General features: G+C 48.0%; 1 protein-coding gene across 1 annotated transcript; it reads right to left on the bottom strand.

Moving 5' to 3' along the window:
* Positions 1–2646: 2646 nt before the first annotated feature.
* MX1 (MX dynamin like GTPase 1) lies at positions 2647–20309 on the bottom strand. Its single transcript, XM_089910067.1, is given in 13 exon segments — positions 2647–3237; positions 3307–3382; positions 5567–5708; positions 6101–6156; positions 6159–6222; positions 6569–6647; positions 9427–9639; positions 11616–11752; positions 12401–12555; positions 13303–13375; positions 13378–13443; positions 14665–14856; positions 19180–20309. Coding segments are annotated over 13 exon segments (1557 nt in total). The 5' UTR covers positions 19285–20309; the 3' UTR covers positions 2647–3038.
* Positions 20310–24254: the final 3945 nt, after the last annotated feature.

Consider the following 24254-nt stretch of genomic DNA (forward strand, 5'->3'; position numbering starts at 1 on the left):
CCCTGCACTAAATAGACTGAAAATGATACTCCTTTACAGTCTGAGCTGAAATGCATTCAGCAACTCAAATTTCTTGCCCCTCTGCCCCTGTCCACAAGTGTTGATTTTGCGGGGAACCAATAAATTTTAAAAGCAAGTAGGTGAATCCACCCATAAGGGATCTGCAAATAATAAAGACTGTATACCTAAAAACGTCCATGTGGGCAAGGCAGCTGACATGCTTTCCAGTCATACTTTTCATTTTGGAGTCCCCTCGTGAATGGTCTTACTTCTGGACGAGGCTGATTTCACCTAAAAAGTCCAGCCAGAACACTGAAAACATTGATATGTTTGTACTTAAACCTTTATAAAAGACATAGGTTCGATTTGCTCAATATAAATTAACCCAAAATACTAATTAAAGTGGAAACGAGTATTAAGGAAAGTGTGGAATCTGTGTTGATCATCTTGTGGCTTCTTGCAGCTGGGGCAGGGTGAGTTCGCAGCGTGGAAAATGAATGAACTTTGATTCGCTTCTTGCTGAGCTGTTATGGAGGTCGGGGTACAGTCCTACCTTAAACTCGGGTCCCTGGTCTGTTCTCAGCTCCTTCTCTCTGGTTCTCCTGTGGTTTCCCTGACCTGGCTCTGATTTCAGAGACTTTTTCCTTATGACCAAGGCTTCACCCTGGAACCTGACTTTGTAAAGAGCCACACACACACACCCCTGGTTGAAGTCAAATCCTTTGCTGCTTCGGACACAGAGAAGGCGATGTGGCACAGGCCAGAGCTCTTCTCCCAGTGCCCCCAGTGTTTTAAGGGCTGCGATTTATGCTACTTCCAAAGTGACACTTAAAACATTCACTGTTGTACCAGCTACCTCATTTTAAATGAATTAACCCCATAAACATGGGCGTTGCTGTGATTAAAGAACCTGATCTTATAATCCCCTGAAAATCCACTGATCCATTTGAATCCACTGAAGGTGAGTGGATTCAAGGTCAGTGCCCCTTTTGCTGTTTTTATGACTACCTGGAGGATGATTTGTCCCTGGGACTGGATTCCTTTCCTCCCAAACAAAAACTGACCACGGGGACTTTTCTGGCTGGCTGGCTGCTTTCGTCTTTGCTTTCTGCTCCAGAAGGAGAGAAATAAAGGGAGGTGCTCCATAGCATCTTAGAAAATAGTCAGGCATCCGGCAAGTCATTTGGACAAGTGCCCAGCATCTCCTATGCCCACTCCACCCCTCACAGCATTTGGTAAAGCACCTGGAAAAATGAGGCTTCCTACTTTGGTCAGTTCAATGTGATCTGGCCCCTCTCCTTGCTCTGCTCCAGACTCAGCCCCATCCTATGGGATCAACTGAAGCCCAGGCTTGCCTGGAGTGAGGGACCATGAGTGGGCATCACTGCTATTCTAGCACATTCTGCACACGTTGATGGACTTTCAGGCCGATGCTGTAGAGCAGGCAGCAGACCCTGGAGATGCAGGTTCTGATCCGGGTGCCGCCCCTCATGGGTGGAGATGGGAGATGTGAGAAGGAGAATGGCGGGGGCAGTTCAACCCTTTGCCTGAGCCTCTCCGCCCTCTGAGTGAAGGAATCACACAGAGTGAACTCCAGAGCTGTCTCTCCCTGAGTCCTGAACAGGTGAGAGGAGAGACAGTGTACTTCTCCCCTATCGATAGCTGGTTGGAACAGGCCTGAGGGATTCCTGGACGCCTGTTCTTTTGGGGTAACAGGAAAGTGATTATGAGTACCTTGTGAGTCCCCAGCGGGCTTGCTCCCTGGGGAAATTCCCGTTCTCTGGAGCACGTACTATCAGCTTTCTTCCTCCACTCAGTCTAGGAATCGCCAGGAAAACCTTAGCGACAGCAAAGAAGAACCCTTGGCAACACCAACACCTCTGATTCTGGTCCCTTGTTGGTATTGGAGCAGTTACTCAGTCCAGCCACGAGGGGGCGCCAGCCTCCAAGTGTCCAGAGCATCCCCTCTCGTACCTGAATTCTCGTATTGTCCCAAAGCATTGAGGATCCCGGAGTCCTGAGTGTCAGAAGGGCCCTGGGATGGGGGTGCGGGTGCGGTGGGGGCTGGGTGGGAGGGGACAGTGTAGCTAGTTCACCCCCCTCCCCCCAACAACAAGCGGTTGTCCCACTGGGCCTGGGAGTGGACAGCTCGTGAGATAGCCACTCTCTTTCTGGCGGGGTGTCTGCGTGCGCCCCCAGCCCTGCCCAGTCCAAGGACACTCAGGACCGTGCTGTGCTCCTTCTGGCCAATTCACGGTTAACGGTCCACCTTCTCTGCCCCCCAGACCTGCATTGGCCTGTAAAACCCCACTGGCTGGGCAGTGACCTCTCTGGACGTGGGCTTTTTACCTGTCAGCCTCATGCCAGGTGGCCAGCGATTAAGCAGACTGGACACTTGATCAGCACACGTTATACACAACGAATGCTGATTGCTTCACATTCTGTCCCATTTCTTTAACTGTATTCCCCATTTCCCTTCAGCCTCTCATAAATAACCGACCACATTCCTCTGTTCAACTGTTCGTTGTGACCTGATCCAGCACCGAGAGAAGCGGTAGTGCCCACCGACTGTTCCAAGCGTTCCCGCCTGCTGTCACTGTCAGACTTCTCCCCCCAGATAAAGAAGGTGTCAGAGAAATGTCTGGTCGAAACGAGTTTATTACAAATCAAAGAAATAGGCTTCTATGTGCATTCACACACGTGGCACTAACGCCCCTAAAACGTCGGGTGTGAAAGGCCACTACAGAAACCGGAATGACCCTTTTAGGATGCTGTGTGGGCATCGGTAACTGATGAAGTGATGCAGAGAGCACAGGGCAGGCGTGGACCGTCTATGTAAATCACTTGATGCCTGAGGCCAGCGTGCCCATCACAGCTTCTGACTAGGTCGTCATCCACTAACAGCAGGGATGACGGCTACAGTCTGACTACTAACCACTGGGGCAACCGTGAAATGGTCAGCTAATGACGCGAGGCTGGCAGGGAAAGATGTCGGTCACCGGCTCCCTGGAGACCCCGGGGCGGGGCGGAGGGCGGGTTCAGCCGGGGAACTTGGCAAGCCGAGCCCGGGTCAGCCGCTGCAGCGGCTCCCTCAGGAGCTTCCTCCTGTCGCTGGTGTCGCTGCGCTCCTTCAGCAGCCTGTCGTACTTGTCCTTGTTCTGCAGCATGCCCTTCCGCAGCTGGCCGAACGTCTTGAGCATCCAGGGGGTGTGGCTGGAGATGGCGGGTGCTGACCTCCTGGCAAGAAGGGAGGGGCAGTTCACAGGAGGGTGAGGGGCTGCGGCCGCCAGGAGACCCTGACGTCACCGCGGAGCCCCCGGCACGGACGAGACCTGGCGGGTGCAAAAGCTCCCCACCTGGGTTTCAAAGGCACCCTCGTCCTCTGTGCTCCAGGCGGCACCACGTCGGGGGCCAACCCCAAGCCTGGGCTCCCACCAGCCTCTCCTGATCACTAAATGCTTACTTCTGATGCAAGAGGGTAAAACGTGCTCTAAAAAGGTTAATGTGCAGACTGAGTACAAAAACTCTGCCCCAAAGATTTTATAACCTTTTTTTTTAAAATCAAAGCTAAAATTATTTAGCAGAAAAGGAGCTGGGCTATCAAAAACCACAGAAGGGAGCTCTCTGAGTTCTGGGCACGTTGAAAGTTCGTTTCAACCTTCCTTTCTCCCTCTCTGTAACTGAGCAGGACCCAGTGGGGTCCTGGGACAATATCCCCTCCTCACCCCACCCATGTCCTCTGCTTTCCCTTTGTCTCTAAAAAAAGAAAATGTATCCAAAGAATAAATTTAATCAGAGAAATGAAAAAAGGCAGCAACAAAGGAAAATAGTCAAGCCAAACAAAATAATAATAGTTCAGCCATTAAACAAAGTCAAGGACCTTTAGTCCCTCCTCAAGGGCTACAGACAGTATTTTGTGCCATGTCCTCTGGGCTGCTTTACAGATACTAAAACCCCCGCCACGTAAAAGAAGCTAGTCATATGCTGCCCACAGTCACGCAGCCCCAGATCGGCTGGAACCAGAGGGTTGAGGATGTTGACTCTTGGTGACCTCACCACCAACCAATCAGAGGAATGTCCACGAGCTCATCACGCACCTCTTTAGCATGTTAACCCTTCCTCTTTTCCCTACAGAATCTCCAAACAAAACCTGGAAAATGGGGAATTGGTTCTTTGGGCCATGAGTCCACCTTCTCCCCAGGATAGCTGGCTTCCTGAGTAAAGCTGTCTCTCATTTTACCCAATACTTGTCTCTCAGTACTGGATTCTTGAGCAATGAGAAGCAGAACCTGAGTTGGGTAATGTCACCACACCCCACCTGCTAGTGCAAAGTTTCTCTTTCCTAAGATAAGTTGATCTCTCAACAAGCTGATATATACTGGTACTGTAGCAAGTTCTGCGACCTCTCCGTGCTTCACTTCCCTTCTCTATAGTATGAGCACCTGGCCTCATGTGAGGGCTGAAAAGATTACATGAGCTAAAAACAAAAGTTTAGAAAGATGCCAGGAGTGGAGCAAGCACTCAGGGTATGTGAGTGGAGGCAATCAGTGAGTTGGAGCTGGAACACATGCTCCGTGCCCCAGGATGAGAGCAGGCGAGGGATGGGACCGCCAGTGTCACCAATGCAGGGCGGGAGAGAAGGGACAGGCAGATGAAGGCATTCCAGGGGGATGCTGGGGCCAAGAAACCGACATCTGATGTTGGAGAATGGACACCAGCTGAAAGGAAGGGCTGGTCTGTCTGACTGGCAAAACCACACACCCAAACAGCTTTTGAGAGTCTGGTATGAACACGGCTGCAAAAGTCATTTTCCCATTGTCCTGGAGATCATCCAAATCATCCCTAGTTTTGGTGAAGTAGGAGGTGGGTAATGTTCAGCCTGTGGCCAGGCAGAGCCACATAGGGAGAGGGGAGCAGCACGGGTCAGACAGGGAAGGAGAGTGAAAGCCTTTCCTGCCAGGGAGCTACCTGGTGAGCACAGTAACCCAGCGAGCAGGCTGGTGCAGAGTTCTTCCTGACCAAGTGGGTGTGGGGAAGCTGAGGTGGTGGGCCACACAGAGAATCACACAGAAGGGCCACGTTGGCATGAGACCATCTCTTGGTAGCTGAGAGGAAATTTCTGAGTAGCGAAAATCAGCTCCCCTGGACCTCTCCGTTGTATTTTCTTTTCATCACTGCAACTATAAGATCCATTACGAGACACGTCAGGCTTCAAGGCCTTGGTGGGTTAACCAAGATCAAACTGGGTTATTTCAGGGGCAGCACCGTTGGGAACAAAAAGAGTGTGACACACATGATATGTCGACTTGCTCACTGTTGAGGGAGGGCTGATTCTTCTAAGAGTCATGACTGATATGGGCCAATGAATCTGTATTTTCTCTCTAGGTGTCCTCTGAAATCAGTACTAGATGCTTGCTGGCCAGAGTTCAGGGATCTGAAACAGCACATGTGGCTTTCACGCCACTAACTCCTTACTCTGGGCGTCCTTCACCAACTGCATCACCCAGCCCCCCGGGCCCTGGACTCAGCTTGACTTACAGGGTTTCCCATGGTGCCTTGGACTCACCTTTCCAGAAATTGTTTGCAACCACAATACTCCATCTGTAGAACTCGGTTCGCATTTTGTTAAACAGCCGAGAGTCATACTCTCCCACGAATTCTTCCCCTTCTATTATATTAGTGATGTCTTTATTAAATGCATCAATTTTCTGCCAAGAAGAAAAATGTATGTATCAGCGGAGATATTACAAATACAAGCAAAGTAGTTTGGCGGTCGCATGCATGCAGAGGGTGGGCGAGCCCTTCTCTGCTGCCTCCCGGGTGGGAGGACAGGAGAGAAGAGGCTTTGGCAGCAGACAACCCCAAACTCCCCTCACTGCCCGGGGGTCTCGGGTGAGCGCGCTTGAGGAAGAGCCGATGCTATGAATGGATGGTCTGCCACTCCCTGCCCACCATCCTCCAACCTTCTGGTGCTAAGTGGCCAGAAGGAGTCCGGATCAGCTTTAGGGGAGTGAAGAGAGACGTGCACAAGGCCCACGCACGATCCCTTTGTAGACAGTGATGTGCGACTCTCCAGCTTGGTGCCCCTGGCAACACTCACATCTGTCAGAGAGAACATCTTCCCACTTGCGTCTTCCGGGATATCTGAGCCATACTCTGTAGCTCCTCTGTTATTCTCTGGTGACTCTCCTTTATCTGATTTTCTAACAGGGGCAGAGATTTCTGAAGAAACTAGAAAACAATGGAAAGACGTAAATATGAAGAGGGAATGAGTCAAGTTTGGCGATGATGGGAAAGGAAGAGTTAGTCCAGTGCTCATAAGATGCTAATTTGTAATTAGGCCAAGTGGATAGTTTATGAGCATCCCACTCAACGTGTGGTCCTCTGACAGGCAACATCCACACCACCTGGGAGAATCCCGGGCCACATCCAGACCCCCTGAATCTGAGCTGGCATCTTAAAGAGATGCACAGGACATCCACGTGTGCTGACGTTTGTTAGCCGACATGGTTAAGCTTTGTGTCTGCAGGATTCCATTCAGAGATTGGACAGCTTTGCAAGTACTTACACAGATGTGCACGATGAGTTCAGTGGTCAGTCTTTCGGCCAGGCACGGAACCGTGGCCCTTCCTTCCTCCAGAAGATCCCTGTGAGAGAAGACAACGTACGTGCCCATCTGGGTCTAGCCAGAAAATGCAAGTCAGCTCTCTGCTGCTAGGGAAAACCAAGGCAAATCCAGTTACTTCCCACTGAATGGAATGTCCTGCATCTGGTCCCCAACAAATGTTCAGAATTGGATCGCATAGAGTCGACTGAATTTCAGTTACGTTAGGTATTTCAAAAATGGTATAGAATGATCCCTGCCAGCTGATATATTGTGTCTCATGACATCTGACTATAGAAATGGTCTTTATAAAAATATACAGTCACCTCTAGATACGTTTTCATAACATGCACATACCCTTCTATATACATAATGCACATCAGTATCGACCTTCGTGAAAATATACTGACACAGGTTTACGGATGAACCCTGAACTGGGGGGCCCACCCTTCCCCAAGAGGAGAACTTAAACCATGGGCTGGTTGGAGGAAGGAAGCCAAGCCCTTCTCTCACTCTTTCCAAATATTTGTTTGCAGGGTGAGTTATTACATGATTTTCTATATTTTAAGGGACTTTTTAGGATGAAGGGCGGCCAGGAAGCGTGAGTCCACACACCTCTTTGCAAGAGTACACTCATACCTAAGTTTCAGTTTCCACACCTGTCAATTTTTTAAATTGTGGTAAAATATACATAACATAAAATTCACCATTTCGGTCGTTTGTAAGCCCACATTCAGTGGTATTAAGTACAATTACGTTGCTGTGCGTCCATCACCACCATCCACCTCCAGAACTATTCCATCTTCCCCAAATGAGACTCTGTCCGCATTAAACATCTCCCCCCCCCCTCCCCCCAGGCCCTGTCTCTATGAATGTGACTCTTCTAGGGGCCTCGTACAAGTGGAATCATACAGTGTTTGTCTTTTTCTGACTGGTTTATTTCACTGAGCATAACGTCCTCAAGGTTCATCCGTGTTACAACATGTGCTAGAATTTCCTTCCTTTCTAAGGCCGAATGCTATTCCACTGTATGGGTGGACCACATTTTGTTTATCCCATTCATCTATCAGTGGACACTCAGGTTGCTTCCACGTTTTAGCTATTGTGAATAATGCTGCTATGAACGCAGGTGTACAAGTATCTCCTCTGAATTATATGTCTCTGCAGGCTTCTGGGAGCATCAAATGTGATAAAGTTTATGAAGGACATGGGTCTCCACCTGCATACACATGTGTGCACACAAGGGATCTCAGTGACTGTGTCACTTTTTTTCCCCACATCTTATAAGCTCCTTTTCATTGGCATCTCATTGCACAGCAGTCTAATGGTTGCCAGCGCTGTGATCTCTTATTCTGGTTCATTTATATAAATCCCATGATTTTCAACATTTAGATTCCAAATTTTCACAATTAAAAACAAATCTGTGGGCTTCCCTGGTGGTGCAGTGGTTGAGAGTCTGCCTGCCGATGCAGGGGACGCGGGTTCGTGCCCCGGTCCGGGAGGATCCCACGTGCCGCGCAGCGGCTGGGCCCGTGAGCCATGGCCGCTGAGCCTGCGCGTCTGGAGCCTGTGCTCCGCAACGGGAGAGGCCACGGCAGTGAGAGGCCCGTGTACCACAAAAAACAAATCTGTAAAAAAAAATATTGTATAATATTGCTTATATGTGGAGCCTAGAAAAATGGTACAGATCAACTTATTTGCAAAGCAGAAATAGAGACACAGATGTAGAGAACAAACTTATGGATACCAAGGGGGAAGGGGGGGTTGGGATGAACTGGGAGATTGGGATTGACATATACACATTACTATGTATAAAATAGATAACGAATGAGGACCTACTGTATAGCACAGGGAGCTCTACTCAATACTCTGTAATGACCTATATGGGAAAAGAATCTAAAACAGAGTGGATATATGTATACCTGATTCACTTTGTTGTACACCTGAAACTAACACAACATCGTAAAGCAACTATACTCTAATAAAAATTTAAACAAAAACCAAACCTGTGCTGAACATCCTTTAGCCAACATGAGTGGATACATCTCTGATTACTTTCCTGGGTGGAATTCCTAGAACTGGAACTCAACCTCGGGGATGCACCTATGCAGACCGGTTCGCATGTGACCTCAGCACACATTCCCAGCAGCAGAGGTGAAGGTCCACGCCCCTCCTTTCCCACCAACTCTACATCTTCTCATTGTTTCAAATCTAACCAATTTATCAGTCTTTTCCTTTTTAAAAAATGTCATTTTTGGCATTAGGGTTAGAAAGACTTTTATGCTGGGATTATAAATTCTCCGTCTATATTTTCTTCTGGGACACTTATGGTGCCTTTCTTGTACTTAATTTTAAACTTCAACTGATACTTATTATATTTGGGTATCCCATGTTAAGTAAGGTCACAATTTAATTTTTTCCCAAATATTAAACAATTATCTCAATGCCACTGATGGATGATCCAACAGACATAGCCCAGGGATTTGAACTGCCACATTTATCATAGACCAAATATATGTATCTGAGTCTTATTTCTGGGTTTTCTACTTTGTTTCTGTTTCACTTACGTTTATATTCCGGTTCCAGAACCATACTATTTCAGTTATTGCAAAAATCTCTGCCTTCTTTTGATGTTTTAAATTTATTCTTTGCAGTACTTTGTGAATTCCTCCTTTTTTCTTCCAGGCAAATTCCGTGGTCATTGTCAAGGAACAAACACACATGGACACTCTCAAAATCTGATTTAAGACAGCATCCATTTTCCCACGTGAGGACGGAGGTCCTTAATTTTGGTTCACACTCGGAAAACACCACCCGCCTACCTGAAATGGGCGTGGTTCCCAAAGAAGTCCTGCTCCTTCTGTAGGGCCTTGGTCAGGCTCAGCTGGTGCTGGATGTCCTGCTGCCCCCGGCACTTGATGATCATGTAGCCCTTCTTCAGGTGGAAGACAAGGTTTCTCACCACGTCCACTACCTTATCTTCGGTGCTTTTGTCCACCAGATCGGGCTTCGTCAAGATTCCTGCGACCCAGAGACTTTGGTTAGAGAATGCTCACAGCTTCGCAGAGCGAAAAGTAAGGACAGCTCCTGCCCCTGGGAAGGCAGGTCCCCTGGCCCCTGGTTTCCTCCCACCCTGCTTGAGGGCACACAATAGGGCTTGCGGAGCGAAGGTGTGAGGCTCAGCCCCTGTGTTCTCCCCAAGCTCACATCACCCAGATCTCAGCTCTCACACCAAAGAGACAGTAGAGTGTAATGGCCCTTTTGTGTTCTTTCTGTCCAGTGGAGGAGTTCACTCTCAAACTTTCCTGTGCCTCTGAAACACCTTAAGGTAGGTCTTAAAATGCAGAATCTCAGGCCCCATCCCAGAGATTCTGATTCAGGAGGTTTGGTGGGATCGAGGGACTTGCATTTCTAAAAATTCTCCGATTATTTCTGGTGCAGGTGGGGCCTGGCTCACACTTGGAGGAACACTGGTCCAGCCAGGACCAGTTACATCACTTGCGTGGCCCATTACAAAATGGAAACGCAGAGCCCCTTGTTCAAACGTTGAGTATTGCAAGATGGCAGCATCAGAGCATCACACCAGGTGTGGACCCTTCCGGGTGCGGGGCCCTGTGGGACTGTCCAGCGAAGCCAGCCCGGGACTAACCCTGAGGTTTACCGTGTCCACTGGGAGCTGCTGCCCTGGCCCAGAGATTCCCATCCCAGGCACGACAGGCAGCAGGACAAGCAAAGAATGAGCGCCTGGAGCTAAGGATGGTGGAGCAGAAGGTGGAAGGGACTGGGTCCTGACAGCGTCACTGAACAGCGGTCCCGAGGGAAGCGTGTGCCCAGGGGTTATTTTTTTTATTTTATTTTTTTCGGTACATGGGCCTCTCACTGTTGTGGCCTCTCCCGTTGCGGAGCACAGGCTCCGGATGCGCAGGCCCAGCGGCCATGGCTCACGGGCCCAGCCGCTCGGCGGCATGTAGGATCTTCCCGGACCGGGGCACGAACCCGTGTCCCCTGCCTCGGCAGGCGGACTCTCAACCACTGCGCCACCAGGGAAGCCCCAGAGTTCTTGTTAGGCGTGAAAATAAATCGCCATTTGTTTCAGCCACTGTACTCAGGTTCTCTGCTATTTACAGCCAAACACATTTTTAAAAACATAAAATTTACCATTTTAGCCATTTTTAGGTGCACAGTTCAGGGGCATAAAGCACTTCCACGTTGTTGGGCAACCTTGATCCCTAACCAGCTCCAAAACCTTTTACTCCTCCCAAGCTGAGACTCTGTCACCACGGAACACCCACTCTCCTTTCCCCCTTTCCCCCCGTTTGACTTCCTGTCTCTATGAACTTGACCACTATAGATCCCTCATATAAGTGGGATCACACAGTATTTGTCCTTTTGCCCTGGCTTATGTCATTAAACATAATGTCTTCAAGATCCATCCACATTGTAGCACGTGTCCGAATATCCTTCTTTTTTTTTTTTGCGGTACGCGGGCCTCTCCCGTTGCGGAGCACAGGCTCCGGATGCGCAGGCTCAGCGGCCATGGCTCACGGGCCCAGCCGCTCTGCGGCATGTGGGATCCTCCCAGACCGGGGCACGAACCCGTGTCCCCTGCATCGGCAGGCGGACTCCCAACCACTGCGCCACCAGGGAAGCCCTATCCTTCCTTTTTAAGGTTGAATACTATTCCATTGTATTGATACAACACATTTTGCGTATCCATTCATCTGTCTGGGACACGTGGGTTGTTCTACTTCAAATGCACTGTCAACTGACATAACTGCTTTCTGATTTTGCCTCACCTCCTGAACCCACCATGCCTCTTATAAGCAGGTAGACAAGGATTAGAAGCCAACACACGGCCAACAAGAGTCAAATGTAGCCCATTTCATCTGGCCTCAATGTGTTCTCAAAAGGTTCTCAACTTGTATGTGTGCCAGGAAGCACCCACTGGATTCAAGGGATGCTTTTCCACTATCAAGCCACCTACTATTTTTCGATTCTTTCATCTTCTTACCTATGGTCCTGTCCTTGGAGGTCCACCTCCTGAGCCATGCACAGTGCCTCCATGGTGGTGATGTCCACATTAGCGGGGACTACCACCAAGTTGATGGTCTCCTGCTTAAGGATGTACTTCCTGATGAGAGACTTGATCTGTAAGAAAATGAGAGGGTATGAAAGATGAGACAGGTCCTGACCTTGTACTTGCTTCAGAACCTCCAGGTCCCAGAGGTATTTCTCCAAAGAAGCAACTATGGAGAAACGAGCCCACAACACAAGCCTGGTGGCACTTCCCAAGTCAGAGGAACTAAGTTCTCTGTGGCTGAAACAGGGAAAACTGTGAGGTCTTAACTCTTTAACTATCTCCTAAGACCTCAAATCTGACAGTCACAATGAAAAACAAGATGCCAAAAGAATTGCTTGACTATTCCCTAAATCTTTAATCCACAGAGTGAGATTCACTGATATAGGAATATCATTAGACTTGCTTCTAATGTTCTCTTATGCTTCCCACATAAAACCCCTTCCTAATACGTGCTGGTTTAGATATGGCACAAAATGTAACTATGACCAAAACGAGTCGCCACATAAAACACAAATAAAATGCATTTCCAACTTTGCCTGTTTGCCTTTTTCCACAGAAGCTTCCACCCAACTTGGTGGAGTAGATTTCGACCATCACACTCTCCAAATTCCCCACCTCCTAATACCCACTCTTCAAGCTCAGTCCTGGACTCACTGATGCTCTAATGCAGCCCCACCCCCGCAAGGCCCGGGCCAGGATGGAACCTGACGTTTCACCTGATATTCAGTGTTGGCTGGCTGATTGCCCACAGCGATCCTGGTGATGCCGGGAAGGTCTATCAGGGTCAGATCCGGGACGTGAGGGGAGGTAACTTCCAGATTAATCAGCTCATGACTGATTCCCATGCCTTCCCCAGCAATGGCAACCTGGGCTACAGAAGAGGAAGGAGAAAAACAGAATAGAGCTTGGGATGGAATATCACATTACAGCGAATCCTCTGAAAGCAACTTCCCCCCACTGTGATTCATGGATGAGGCATGCAGTGAGTCCCCTACATACGAACGAGTTCCATTCTGAGAGTGCATTCATAAGTCCAAGTGTTAAGTTTCTCTTTTCAGATGTCTCACGTCGATGATGTAATCTCTGTGGTCTGCATTTACCGAGCCCTGCCATAAATTAGCCTAAACCAGGGTTATGCAAGGACATGCACCCCACTCTTGGAGAAAAAGGACCCCCATTTCTGAGTAGGGTTCAGTGATGCCCCAGTCAGCATTTTGGAATGCCTTTTTACCAGGTTAATATGTGAAGGGGTTCCCTGGTCCCATACCCATATACCTCTTCCATCAGATCTGTGGGATGGGGAAGCCCTTGAATAAGGGACCAATACTCCATATTTGGAGACAAGCTTCAAAATTCACACTATGCTCAGGTACGTACTTACATACTAAACAATAAACTACTGAGGTCAGATTCTGTCCAAAGCACTGGTCTTAATGAGAGTAAAAGAAGAGAAAATACAAGAAAGCTGGGGGCCGGATGTAGGGAAGGGAGGGTTCCCGGGGGACCAGGACAGGCCCAGAAAGGGGAGAGTGGGAATGGTGACAGGCAGACCCCACCCACTTCGCCTGGTTGACCAGATAGCCAAATAGGCAATGACAAACAAACATGGGACACTTACCGTCACTGATTTCCTTTTCCACCTGCGAAGCATTTGAAATCTCAGTCTCCTTGTCCCGGAAACTGACTTTGCCTCTTTCCACTCGTCTTCATTCACACATGTTTTCAGTTTCAGCACCAGAGGACATCTTGTAACAATACCTAGGAGGTCATTTTCCATCAGTTCTCTACTCTGCTCCTAACAGGTCCTATGTGGCGGTCTTAGACCAGGGGTTCTCAAATTTCTATATAATCATCTGGGGGGACTGTTAAAACTGAAGACTTTCTGGTCTCACCCTCTGACACTCCGACACATTCTATCTGGGGTGACTCACGAATGTGCATCTTGACTGTATGTCTCAGGGGGTGTTTGGCTTGAAAGCCACTTCTTTAGACCCCCTTCTTCACTCCAGTGTTTTCCATCAGCCCAGGTGGCAAACTACAGTGGGGAGCCCCAAATTTCTGCAAATGTCCTCCATCGTCCCCCAGTGCACACACCCCACTCCTATCAGGAAGGGGGACTGCCCCCGCCAGGCCACCTCACCACAGTCCCCTTACTGTAAACTTCTTCCAAATCCCACCTGCCTTCACATCTGACTCGTATTTCAAGACCCAGCTCAGGTGTGCCTTCTTCCCTGGAGCCCTCACTGATCCTTGGCCTGGGAGCTCAAAAAGCACCACTTAGCAGAGCACCAATCTTCACCTCCCAGATAGAGGGTCACCTCTTGGGAAGGGGCTCAGGAAGGACACCCACGTGCACAGTGTTTAGGGCTGAGGACCCACATGCCTTTACTCAGACCTTCCGCAAGTGTAGGTTATGGACCATCCACACTAAACATGTGATGAGAGGATGTTATGAATTGGGTCTCCTCCCCCCGCCACCCTGTCAGACTTATATGTTGAAGCCCCTAATGCCCAATGTGACTATACTTGGAGATAGGGTATATCTTTAAAGAGGTAATTAACATTAAATGAGGTCATAAGAGTGGGGCCCTAAACAACATGTCTGGCATCCTTCTAAAAAGAGGAAGAGATCCTAGACATGGGTGCACATAGAGAAAAGGCCACGTGAGGACACAAGGAGAAGAGGGTCATGTGTAAGGCGAGGACACAGGCCTCAGGAGAAACCAACCCTGCTGACACCTTGATCTCGGGCTTCCAGACTCCAGAACTGCGAGAAGTAAATTTCTATTGTTTAAGCTCCTAGTCTGAGGTCCTCTGTTACTGCAGCCTGAGCTGATTAACATACAGGGCAAGTGCTTATGCAGCTGTCCAGGGCCTGTGGGAGCTGCCCTCCTGGGGGCCTTCCCAGAGACCTCCCCTTAAACCACTGGTGCCCGGGATGCCTTGTGGCTTGCAGGAGGCTGGCCCAGCAGAGCTTATCGCTGCCTCTGGGAAGGGCGAACCCCGACAGAGCCTCCAGCACGGAGCTCTTGCCCGAGCTCTGGTCCCCAGTGACAGCGATGGCGGGCAGGGCCAGGCCCTGCTCCACGCCCAGGGCCTGCAGGGAGTCAATGAGGTCACTACAGGGCCGCACCTTCTCCTCATACTGGTTGTACAGGTTGTTCTCAGACCCCTGGAAGAGGTAGAGTGGGAGACCTCTATCACAGCCTGCAGGTCACATGCCATCAAAGATGGACAACGTCAATCGACCTAATATATACAGGTGATTGGAGTTCTCAAAAGACAGTGGGGGCAAAACAGAAATAAATACTTGAAGAAATAAAAGCTAAATTTTTCCCAAGTTTGGTGAAAACTATTAGGCCGAAGATCCAAAAAGCTCAATGAATCCTGAGCAAAGGAAACATAAAGTAAACTACATCAAGGCACGTTATAGTCAAATTGCTCAAAACCAGTGATAATGACAAAATGTTTAAAGCAGCCGGAAAATAACATGTTATAAGTACAGAAGAACAAAGATGAGATTTACAGCACATTTCTCACTGGAAGCTATACAAGTGAGTAGACAGTGGAGCAACCTTTTTAAAGTGCTGAGAAAAACCATCAACCCAGAATTCTCTACCCAGCAAACATATCTTTTAAAATAATGAAAGGGAATAAGGACTTTTTCGGATGTACAAAAGTGAATGAATTCATCACCAGCAGACCTGCACTACAGGAAATGTTTAGGATGTCCTTCAAGCCAAAGGAAGATTATATTGAATGGACCTCTTAATCCACACCAAGGAATTTACACCAGAAATGGTGACCACTATGCTTTTTTATTACTTAATTATCTTTAAAAGACATTTGACTATTTGAACAGAAATAAAAATGTATTGTGGGGTTTAAAATATTGATAAAATTAAAAATCATGATAAAATAGCATGAAGGCTGGGAGGGGAGAAATGGACACATACTATCGTGTAACGTTCTTATACATGAAGTAGTATATTAGCACTTGAAGGTAAATTTGATAAGTTAAGGACATATAATATATTCCCTAAAACAGTTTCATTTAATAAGCCAACAGAGGAGATAAAACAGAATCATAAAAAAACTTGATTAATTCAAAAGAAGGCAGGAAAAGAGGAAAGAGGAGATGAAAAACAAGGCAAATAGAAAACAAATTGCAAAATGATCTTTCCAAGCCCAATTACATTAACAATCACAGAAAATCTAAATAGTCTAAATACTCCTAAAATAGTCAAATGACTTTGAAAAAGAACAGAGTTGGAGGGCTAACATTCCCTGATTTCCATAAATGCTATAAAGCTGTAGTAACCAAAACAATGTGATACTGATGCAAAAATGGAGAAAGAGAACGGAACAGAATACATAGTCTAGAAATAAACCAATACATTTGTGAACAACTGTTTTTTGACCAAAGTACAAGGGGAATGCAGTGGAAAAAAGGTAGCCTTTTCCTTCAACAAATGGTACTGGGATAACTAAACATCTATATGCAAAAAAATGACCTTGAATCTATGTTTAACACCATGTACAAAAATTAACTCACAGTGGAACACAGACCCAAATGCAAACTCTAAAACTATAGAACTTCTAGAAGAAAACACAGGAGAAAATCTCTGTGACTATGGATTAGGCAAGGATTTCTTAGATATGGCCCTAAGAGTACAATCCATAAAAGAACCAACACATAAATTGGACTTCATCAAAATTTAAAACATCTAATCTTTAAAAGAGACTGTTAAAAGAATGGAAAGGCAAGGCACAATGTTTGCAAAGCTTATATCTGACAAAGGACTTGTACCCAGAATATATATATAAAAAGAACGCTCAAACCTCAACAACAAGAAAACGAACAACCCCAGTGGCGAAGAAAATAAGAAAAAATCATTTTACCTTTTACCTTTTTCTAATTCCTATTTTTGTGTATGCTTTAGAATATAATTAAATTTTACTGGAATAGTTCTTTTATAGCATCGTGAGAAGGTGTTCATAGTTTGGACCAGATGAGCCTTTGTGGTTGGGTTGTCCTGTGCATTGTAGGAGGTGTAGCAGCATCCCTGGTCTCTATTCACTAGTCACTTTGAGCTGTGACAACCAAAATGTCTTCAGACATTGCCAGGTGTTCCAAAGAGTAAAACTGTCCCCAGATGAGAACCACTGCTTTACAGAATGCCTGACCGCAACATTTCATACGTGGGAAATGTTGACAAAATTCAGCAGAGGAGGGGGTACACACACTGACAGGGATGCCCTTGGCCAAACTTAAACGAGGTTCCTTTGAGCCCCCTTCTCCTCTAGGCCTCTCCTTCACCTACTCAGTCCAGACTTATCAAAGAATCGTGCTAAGCCAGTTCATCCAGAATCTCCTCAGCTTTGACAGCCAGTCAGTTCCTTCCTCACCTCCCTTGATCCTAACCTAGTTCCTCTAGGTAATTCTTCCTCCTGTCCTCCACCCTGCCTGCTGGCTATAAATCCCCACTTGTCCTTGTATCCACATTGAGCGCAATCTCTCTCCCCTATTGCAATAGTCTTGAATAAAATCTTCCTTGCCATTTGTAAACAAGTGTCCTGAGCAATTTTTCTCTATAACAACACTTCAGAAAGGTTCGGAGCACGATTCCCCACAGAAAGACTCACGGTGGCTGTGCACACACCTGGCTGTACCTTTACACTCGTCAGTGACCTCAGTCTTAGCCCTCCTTATGGGTTCTTTTTGTTTTTGTTTCTTTATACCACCCATTCATGAGAGTTTATAAAACATGAATACTAATTAGTCAAAATGCATGTACCAACCACCTGGGTTAAGAAAACACATATTCCCTGTACTTAAGACACTCAATCTACCCCTCCCCAGGCACCTTCCTCCTAAAACCACTTCAGCCCCAGAAGGTTCTTCTGTTCTCAGGTTGGTGATAACAATGTCCTTACCTCTTCATTACAGTCTTACCGCCCGTGCATCTTTCCCTGAACAATACGTGGCTTATGGTTGCCTGTTGTGGATCTTTATATAAATGGGATCATATAGTATATTTCTTCTGTGGCTTGATTCTAGGGTTCACCATTGTTTATTTATTTTTAGTTTTGTTTTTTTTTGGCCACGCCATTCGGCTTGCAGGATCTCAGTTCCACAACCAGGGTTGAACCCAGGCCACGGCAGCGTAAGTGCCAAGCCCTAACCACTGGACCACCAGGGGACTCCCGCACCATTGTTTTCTAGACTCAGCCATCTTGATACCTGGAACTCTAGCTCATTCCTTTTCACTGCTGTATGGAATCCTACTGCATGAGCACATCACAATCTACGTATGCATTCCACTACTCATGGGCACTTGTGTCGTTTCTGGTTTTGCTTAGAAAGAATGCTATATGAACGTGGGAAAATGCTTCTCAAACTTCAGCACAAAGAAGAATCACTTGGAGGGTCTGTTAGAACACAGACGGCAGGCTCTGTCCCTGAAATTTCTAGTTCACTAGGTCTGGCGGAAGGATATGTGACTGTGATCACTTCCACGTCAAACTTCCCCGGGGATGTTGATGCTGCTTCTCTGGGGACCACACTCTAAGAACCAAGGTCTACACCTAGAAGTGGAATTGCTGGGTCATAAGACAAAAGGCAAAGCTACATCCAAACACATGGGTCTGAGCACTGGGAGTCCCTCCTGCCCTCTACCCTGCCAGTTACAGCCAGGAGAGAGATGACAGTTATATTAGGGTGGTGGAAAGATGGGTGGACCTTCTTATTTTTCTATGTCCTCCAATGTAGTTTGTAGTATTGTTTAAAACGTTGTTAAACATTGATTATGAAAATGGAGCCAACTGGAAAGATGCTGAAGATCCATTGTGTTAAAACATTTGACAGCAATAAACAGAGCTCTTCCTAAGTGCCCAGCCTCTGCCTCTTCTCAACAGCCACACAAGGTAAATACTATTATTATTCCGACTTTACAGATGGAAAATCGGGCTTCTAAAGGGAAGAATAACCACCCAAGATCACACAGCTGCCAGTGTCAGCACCGGAATCAAATTCAGGTTGAGTTGATTCCAGAAGCCAAGTCTGGTTCCCACCAGAAATATGTCTCGATTCTAGGAGAAAAGACAACACATGGCTTCACCGTGAGGTGGTGTCACAGTGACACCTCAGAGGTTTGAACTCGAGACTGAATCATGATGTGTGCATGTGATAACACAGGGCTCCTCGGGCCCAGTGCCTGGGGCCAATTCCTATGCTAGCCCATCAGCATCTTGCCTGGTTTTCCAGACCAAAATTGCACCCCAACCAGCATCAGCTAAGGCAAAACACTGTCTGCATTTGGCTGCAAGAAGGGCCCAAACAGAATGAGTAGAGTCTTTGTATCCACGTCCTGCCCTCAGAGAGATGTGGAAGCGGGCACCTCCGGGCAACAATGGCATCACTGCATCAGTGGGCAGCCCGCAAGTGGACACAGCTCATGTCCACACGGAGAGTGGTTTTCAGGCATCAACTTACCGTTTCCTCATTTTTCCCCACCAGGTCATCATTTCCATTTAGTAACAGATGACTGGATGCAGAAGGTGAATCGGGTTCTTTGATTTTCAAGTCAGAATGAACCATCTTCTTCCTTTATCAGGTCAGCTTAAAACCAAGTAGGTCAGGATTAACACAATTCAGAAGCTGGGTACATTCAATCATGGAACTAAACCCATCATGAGACACACTGGGACACAGTGGGGGCTCAGAAAGAAATGACAGGACAACTCCAAGGAACCAAGTGTCAAATGAGGACAGATGCTCCAAACCAGCTCAGTGGTCTTCAAGGATATGCTTCCGGATCTCCAAAGATTTTTTTTAAACTCTGTATTTCCCATCATGATTGTAGGTTGAACATCAAAAATTTTTTTCACCATAAATTTAAATAGTGGCAAAGGATGAAATTTCTGATGTATCTTTAAGTTTACATGTAAAAGTAAAATTATTATAAAATTCTTTCCAGTGTAGATGAGGGATTCTAAATATTATGATAATTTAACACCAAACCTGTGTTTTATAAAATATGAACTCCAGGGCTTCCTGGGTGGCGCAGTGGTTGAGAATCTGCCTGCCAATGCAGCGGACACGGGTTCGAGCCCTGGTCTGGGAAGATCCCACATGCCGCGGAGCAACTGGGCCCATGAGCCACAACTACTGAGCCTGCGCATCTGGAGCCTGTGCTCCGCAATAGGAGAGGCCACGACAGTGAGAGGCCCGCGCACCGCGATGAAGAGTGGCCCCTGCTCGCTGCAACCAGAGAAAGCCCTCGCACAGAAACGAAGACCCAACGCAGCAAAAAAAAAAAAAAAAAAAATTAACTCCAAGTCTTTTACTCTGTTCCTTTTGATCCCCGACTTCAGATTTTTGTTCCATTTCCCCCACCTAAGTGGATCTTAAAGTCATTCATTTTATTTTTGAAAGCATTTAATTGGCCACCTTATCATACTTGTCTGCACCCAGAAAATACACATGCATATATTTGAAATTCATTAAAATTTTTTTCTGGGACCATAAGTCTCTAAATATTAAAATGTACACATCTAATAATCTTAGATAAAAGTAAATGAAAATATTTCTCCTATAACTTGAAATAAATGTTATAAAAAATATAAAGCACTTACTTACCTCCAATATACCTTCCTTTTACTTGACAATGTAACGTTGACCCGTCGGCAGAAATTCAGAGCTGCTCTCCGACACCTCCTAGAAATCAGGCAAAACATACAAATTAGACCAAAACCCGGGCGAATAAACGATAGCACTCACCAAGTTTCTTCCCCATTGCTGAGAATGGTGCAGATGAAGGGGCGGATGAGCTTTGAAAGAGACTCACAGTTCCCTAAGTCCTTTTTGTAAACCTTAAATATTTAAACTCTAAGGTAGATGGATAAGGCACAGAGCCTTGCTGTCAATGTACTGCCTGAATCGACACTTTTTTTTTTTTTGTGACGCTCTTGCTTCTTCTCAAGGGACCCTACCCCAAGGCCTATGTGATTTTGGGTCCATACTGGTGCAGTTGAAAGGGCAAGGTTGCTAAAAAAAAACGTGTATTGGGGGGAGAGGGATGCATTCTGTTCATTGTATAGTGAGAGAAAAGCAATTTTGAAAGGTGACCAATTTTAAGGAGTACTTATGGAATCTGGCAATCTGGAAATTTATTCCCTAACCACCACCCACCCCCATGCCTTTGGAAAGACTTCGTGTGCCCAGGTGGTCCTGGGCTGGAGCTGGGGCCCCATGTTAGAGACTACAACTTCAGTTGACCTTACTGCACCCAGTCAGGTGGCATCATTAGTCCCCAGGGCTAGCACCCCATGACCGTGGGTTCTTTGTGAACAAATTCCCTTCCTCTGTTTGTTTCATCAAATGACATTCCCTGAGGGCTTCCCTGGTGGCGCAGTGGTTGAGAGTCTGCCTGCCGATGCAGGGGACACGGGTTCGTGCCCCGGGCCCGGAGGATCCCACATGCCGCGGAGCGGCTGGGCCCGTGAGCCATGGCCGCTGAGCCTGCGCGTCCGGAGCCTGTGCTCGGCAACGGGAGAGGCCACAACAGTGAGAGGCCCGCATACCGCAAAAAAAAGAAAAAAAAAAAAAAAAAAAGACATTCCCTGAAAGCAAAATCTTGTGACTTTTGTCTGTACATCTTAATTATTTGTACCTATCTTGGATCATTTTTGAAAATCAGTTTGGATCTCAGGAGCAAAGCCATCTCAGTAATAAAAACCAGTTTTACTTATTCATTACATTCAGCATCCGGCTGCACTTGTCAAACTGAGCTGAACGCATTCACCCACTCTGGCCATGCTAGAGTCAAGCAGTGTGACCCTTAGCCCTCAGCCCCAACCTGCTCATGAAACGTCTAACCCCTACCCTGTGTCTGCAGACAAGGTGGCAGGGAGCTTCGAGGTGGGCACAGCACTGGGAATCTCCCTCCTTTCCAGCTCCCAGCTCCCCAGTCCTGCACACCCACACTGGTCAGTAGTGGGGTTACTGCACCAGGCTCTTCTCTCACTCCAAAGGTTGGGGAGGGGAGGGATGGGGAGAAACTGCTGTGGGTTCTTTCCATTCTGTCTGTCCACTCAGGTTCCCACTGCCCATGGGTGTACCTGGCTGGCAGTACCACCCCCCTCCCCCTTAAGAGCTCCCAGAGTGCTAGTTTGCCTATGGCTCCCAGACCCAGATGCCATTCCCCAGTGTCACTGGAGAATCCCTGCAGTGGAGGGCGGGGAGGGGATCAAAGGGTTGCCCAGGGGAGCTCTGTCCTTGTGGGAAAGCTTCCTCAGCCCAGTCTGCAGAGAGGAGCAGGGATGTGAGGGAGGAATGGCTCCCCTAAGCCCTAAATAAGGGCCACTACCAAGCAAATTCAAGAAAACACCGGATTCAGTGTCTGCAAACTGCCCAAATAATTCCGTCCAGTTAACCCTCTCAGGACTTAGATTTGCTTTTTCTCATCAAAGTGTTTTGCCTTCCAGAAACTCACTGACATTTACATTGTTTATGATTGTAATAGGGAAGAACAAATCTGACTCCATATTAGATCTGTTTCTTTTACTTTTAACCTTTATATTCTATTCCTTTTGCTACAAGTTAATCATTAAAGAGATGTCGCCTGTAGCTTAAAGTAAACGTCATGGCCCCCAAGCCTGAATGTAAAATGAAAATACCTTTTCAGCTCACAGGAAACACTCTGACCCAGCCCACCTGTGTATGGCTGCAGGAAAGAAGAAAGCACATCCCCTCCTCTAGTCAGGCTGAAATCCAGAGATATTTGCAATAATTTAAGGCCTTTCTGCTTTACCTCTTCACCTCCCCGCTCTTTGTTGTACGAAAGAAACTAGCATCCAGACCCCGGGAAGAGGGTTCTCTAGGTCATTGGTCGGCCGTCTTCTCGGACTCCCAGCTTTCCGAATAAAGTCCTTATTCCTTACGCCCAACACCTCATCTCCCAATTTACTGGCCTCTCCCAGGGCGAGCAGAAACGGCGCAGACTCAGTAATTTGGTTAAAAGGTTAAAATCTTTGGTTAAAATCTTGTACTTTAGACCTAAGGCTCTCTATCAAATCAAGATGTGCTGAGTATCGGGAGGTGGGCGGAAGAGAAGTGAAGGACCTGGCGGGGGTGGGGCGGGGGGAGGGCACGTCCACAGGCCGGTGGGGAACTTCCTGGCCAGCAGCTCTGTTCTAAAGTAGAAAGATGACATGAACATTTTAGGAGTCTTCTGGGGACTTCACAGCTGAGGGGGAGGTGGGGGGAAGGGTTGACATCACTTGACCTTACTTCCGACAAAAACTTGATTTAAAATTGGACTGAATGATTCCGAGGATCCCACACGCGCAGCTCTGCGGTCACCCGCGGTGGGGTCAGGGTGAGGAGGGCTGCGGCGCAGGTCTCAGCAGCGCCTGGGTTTCCCGTCAGCCCCCAGGGCTGTCCTACCTGCCTCCATCCTGAAGACTAAGTGTGCCGGCTCCACGCCGTCGCACCCGGCTGCACAAGCTACGGGGAAGGCGGACCCTGGGCAACTCTCCATCCCCTGGGTTAAGGGTCCTCCGCGCAGGGCACTTCTGCGCATGCCCCATCTCTCGGGCCAGCCCTTGCTTCCTATAGGGCGGCTCCGGCACGCAAAACCTCCCAGCGACCCTCCGCTCCAACCTCCCTCTATTCAGAAGGATTGGTGAAGACCCCTGGTCCATGCGCTTCCAAGGAACCCCCCGGGCAGCTGACTTGTCTGGTTTGCACTCCTTAGCAGGAAAGATAAACTGATATATGAAGTTTGGTCAGCCGTTTGGGGTGCGCTCGGAGGTCACGCAGCAGTGGATGTGAAAGTTTTGCAGTGCGCCCCTCTTAACTGGCTCCCTCGGAGACCCTCTTTGACCCCATCCCCTCCACGTGCCCACCTTCTCAGGCAGAAAAGCCGCCAGTTTGGGGGGTGGAGGACTGTTTTTGATGCATCACCCAGGAGCCTCAGCAGCGTGTCGGTAGGAAAGTAGAATCAGCAGTGCTCTCAGCCCAGCCAGCATCGCCATTACTATTACTATCGTCATCATCATATTCGTTATCATGTCAATATCACTAATAATCATGATCGTTTTTACTACTACCAGCTTGCGCGATACCCGCACCCCGGAGCGCTCAACTCCCAGCCAGCCGCCCAAATGCTCCGAGGCCTCTGGCCGGCGGAGGGTGCCCAGACCCAGGAGCGCGACACTTACCGTCCCCGTGCAGTGACCGGCGCCAGGCGCCCGCCGCTCTTCGGCTTTAAGCAGCGCGAGCGCCGCCCCTCGCTCCCCGCCCGCCCCGGCCGCGGGGAAACGAAACCCTCACGTTCCCAGGGCTGCGGGATTAGAAAGGAAACCGAATGCGTGGCGCACCAGCGCCTCCGGCGGCCCCTGCGCCCCGCGCCCCCAGCTGCAGCCTCCTCGAGGCCCCCCAGGTGTGTCCCCGCACCAGCAGCATGCCTGGGAGCTTGCGGGAAATGCAGATTCTCGGCGCCCACCCAGACCTGCTGCATCAGAAACTCTCGGGCGCAGGACCCAGCTACCTGAGCTTTATCCGGC

Source organism: Delphinapterus leucas, chromosome 4 (genome assembly GCF_059928025.1).
Source record: "Delphinapterus leucas isolate spDelLeu-1000000601 "Yukka" chromosome 4, BTC_Dleu_Yukka2, whole genome shotgun sequence".
Lineage (NCBI taxonomy): Eukaryota > Metazoa > Chordata > Mammalia > Artiodactyla > Monodontidae > Delphinapterus > Delphinapterus leucas.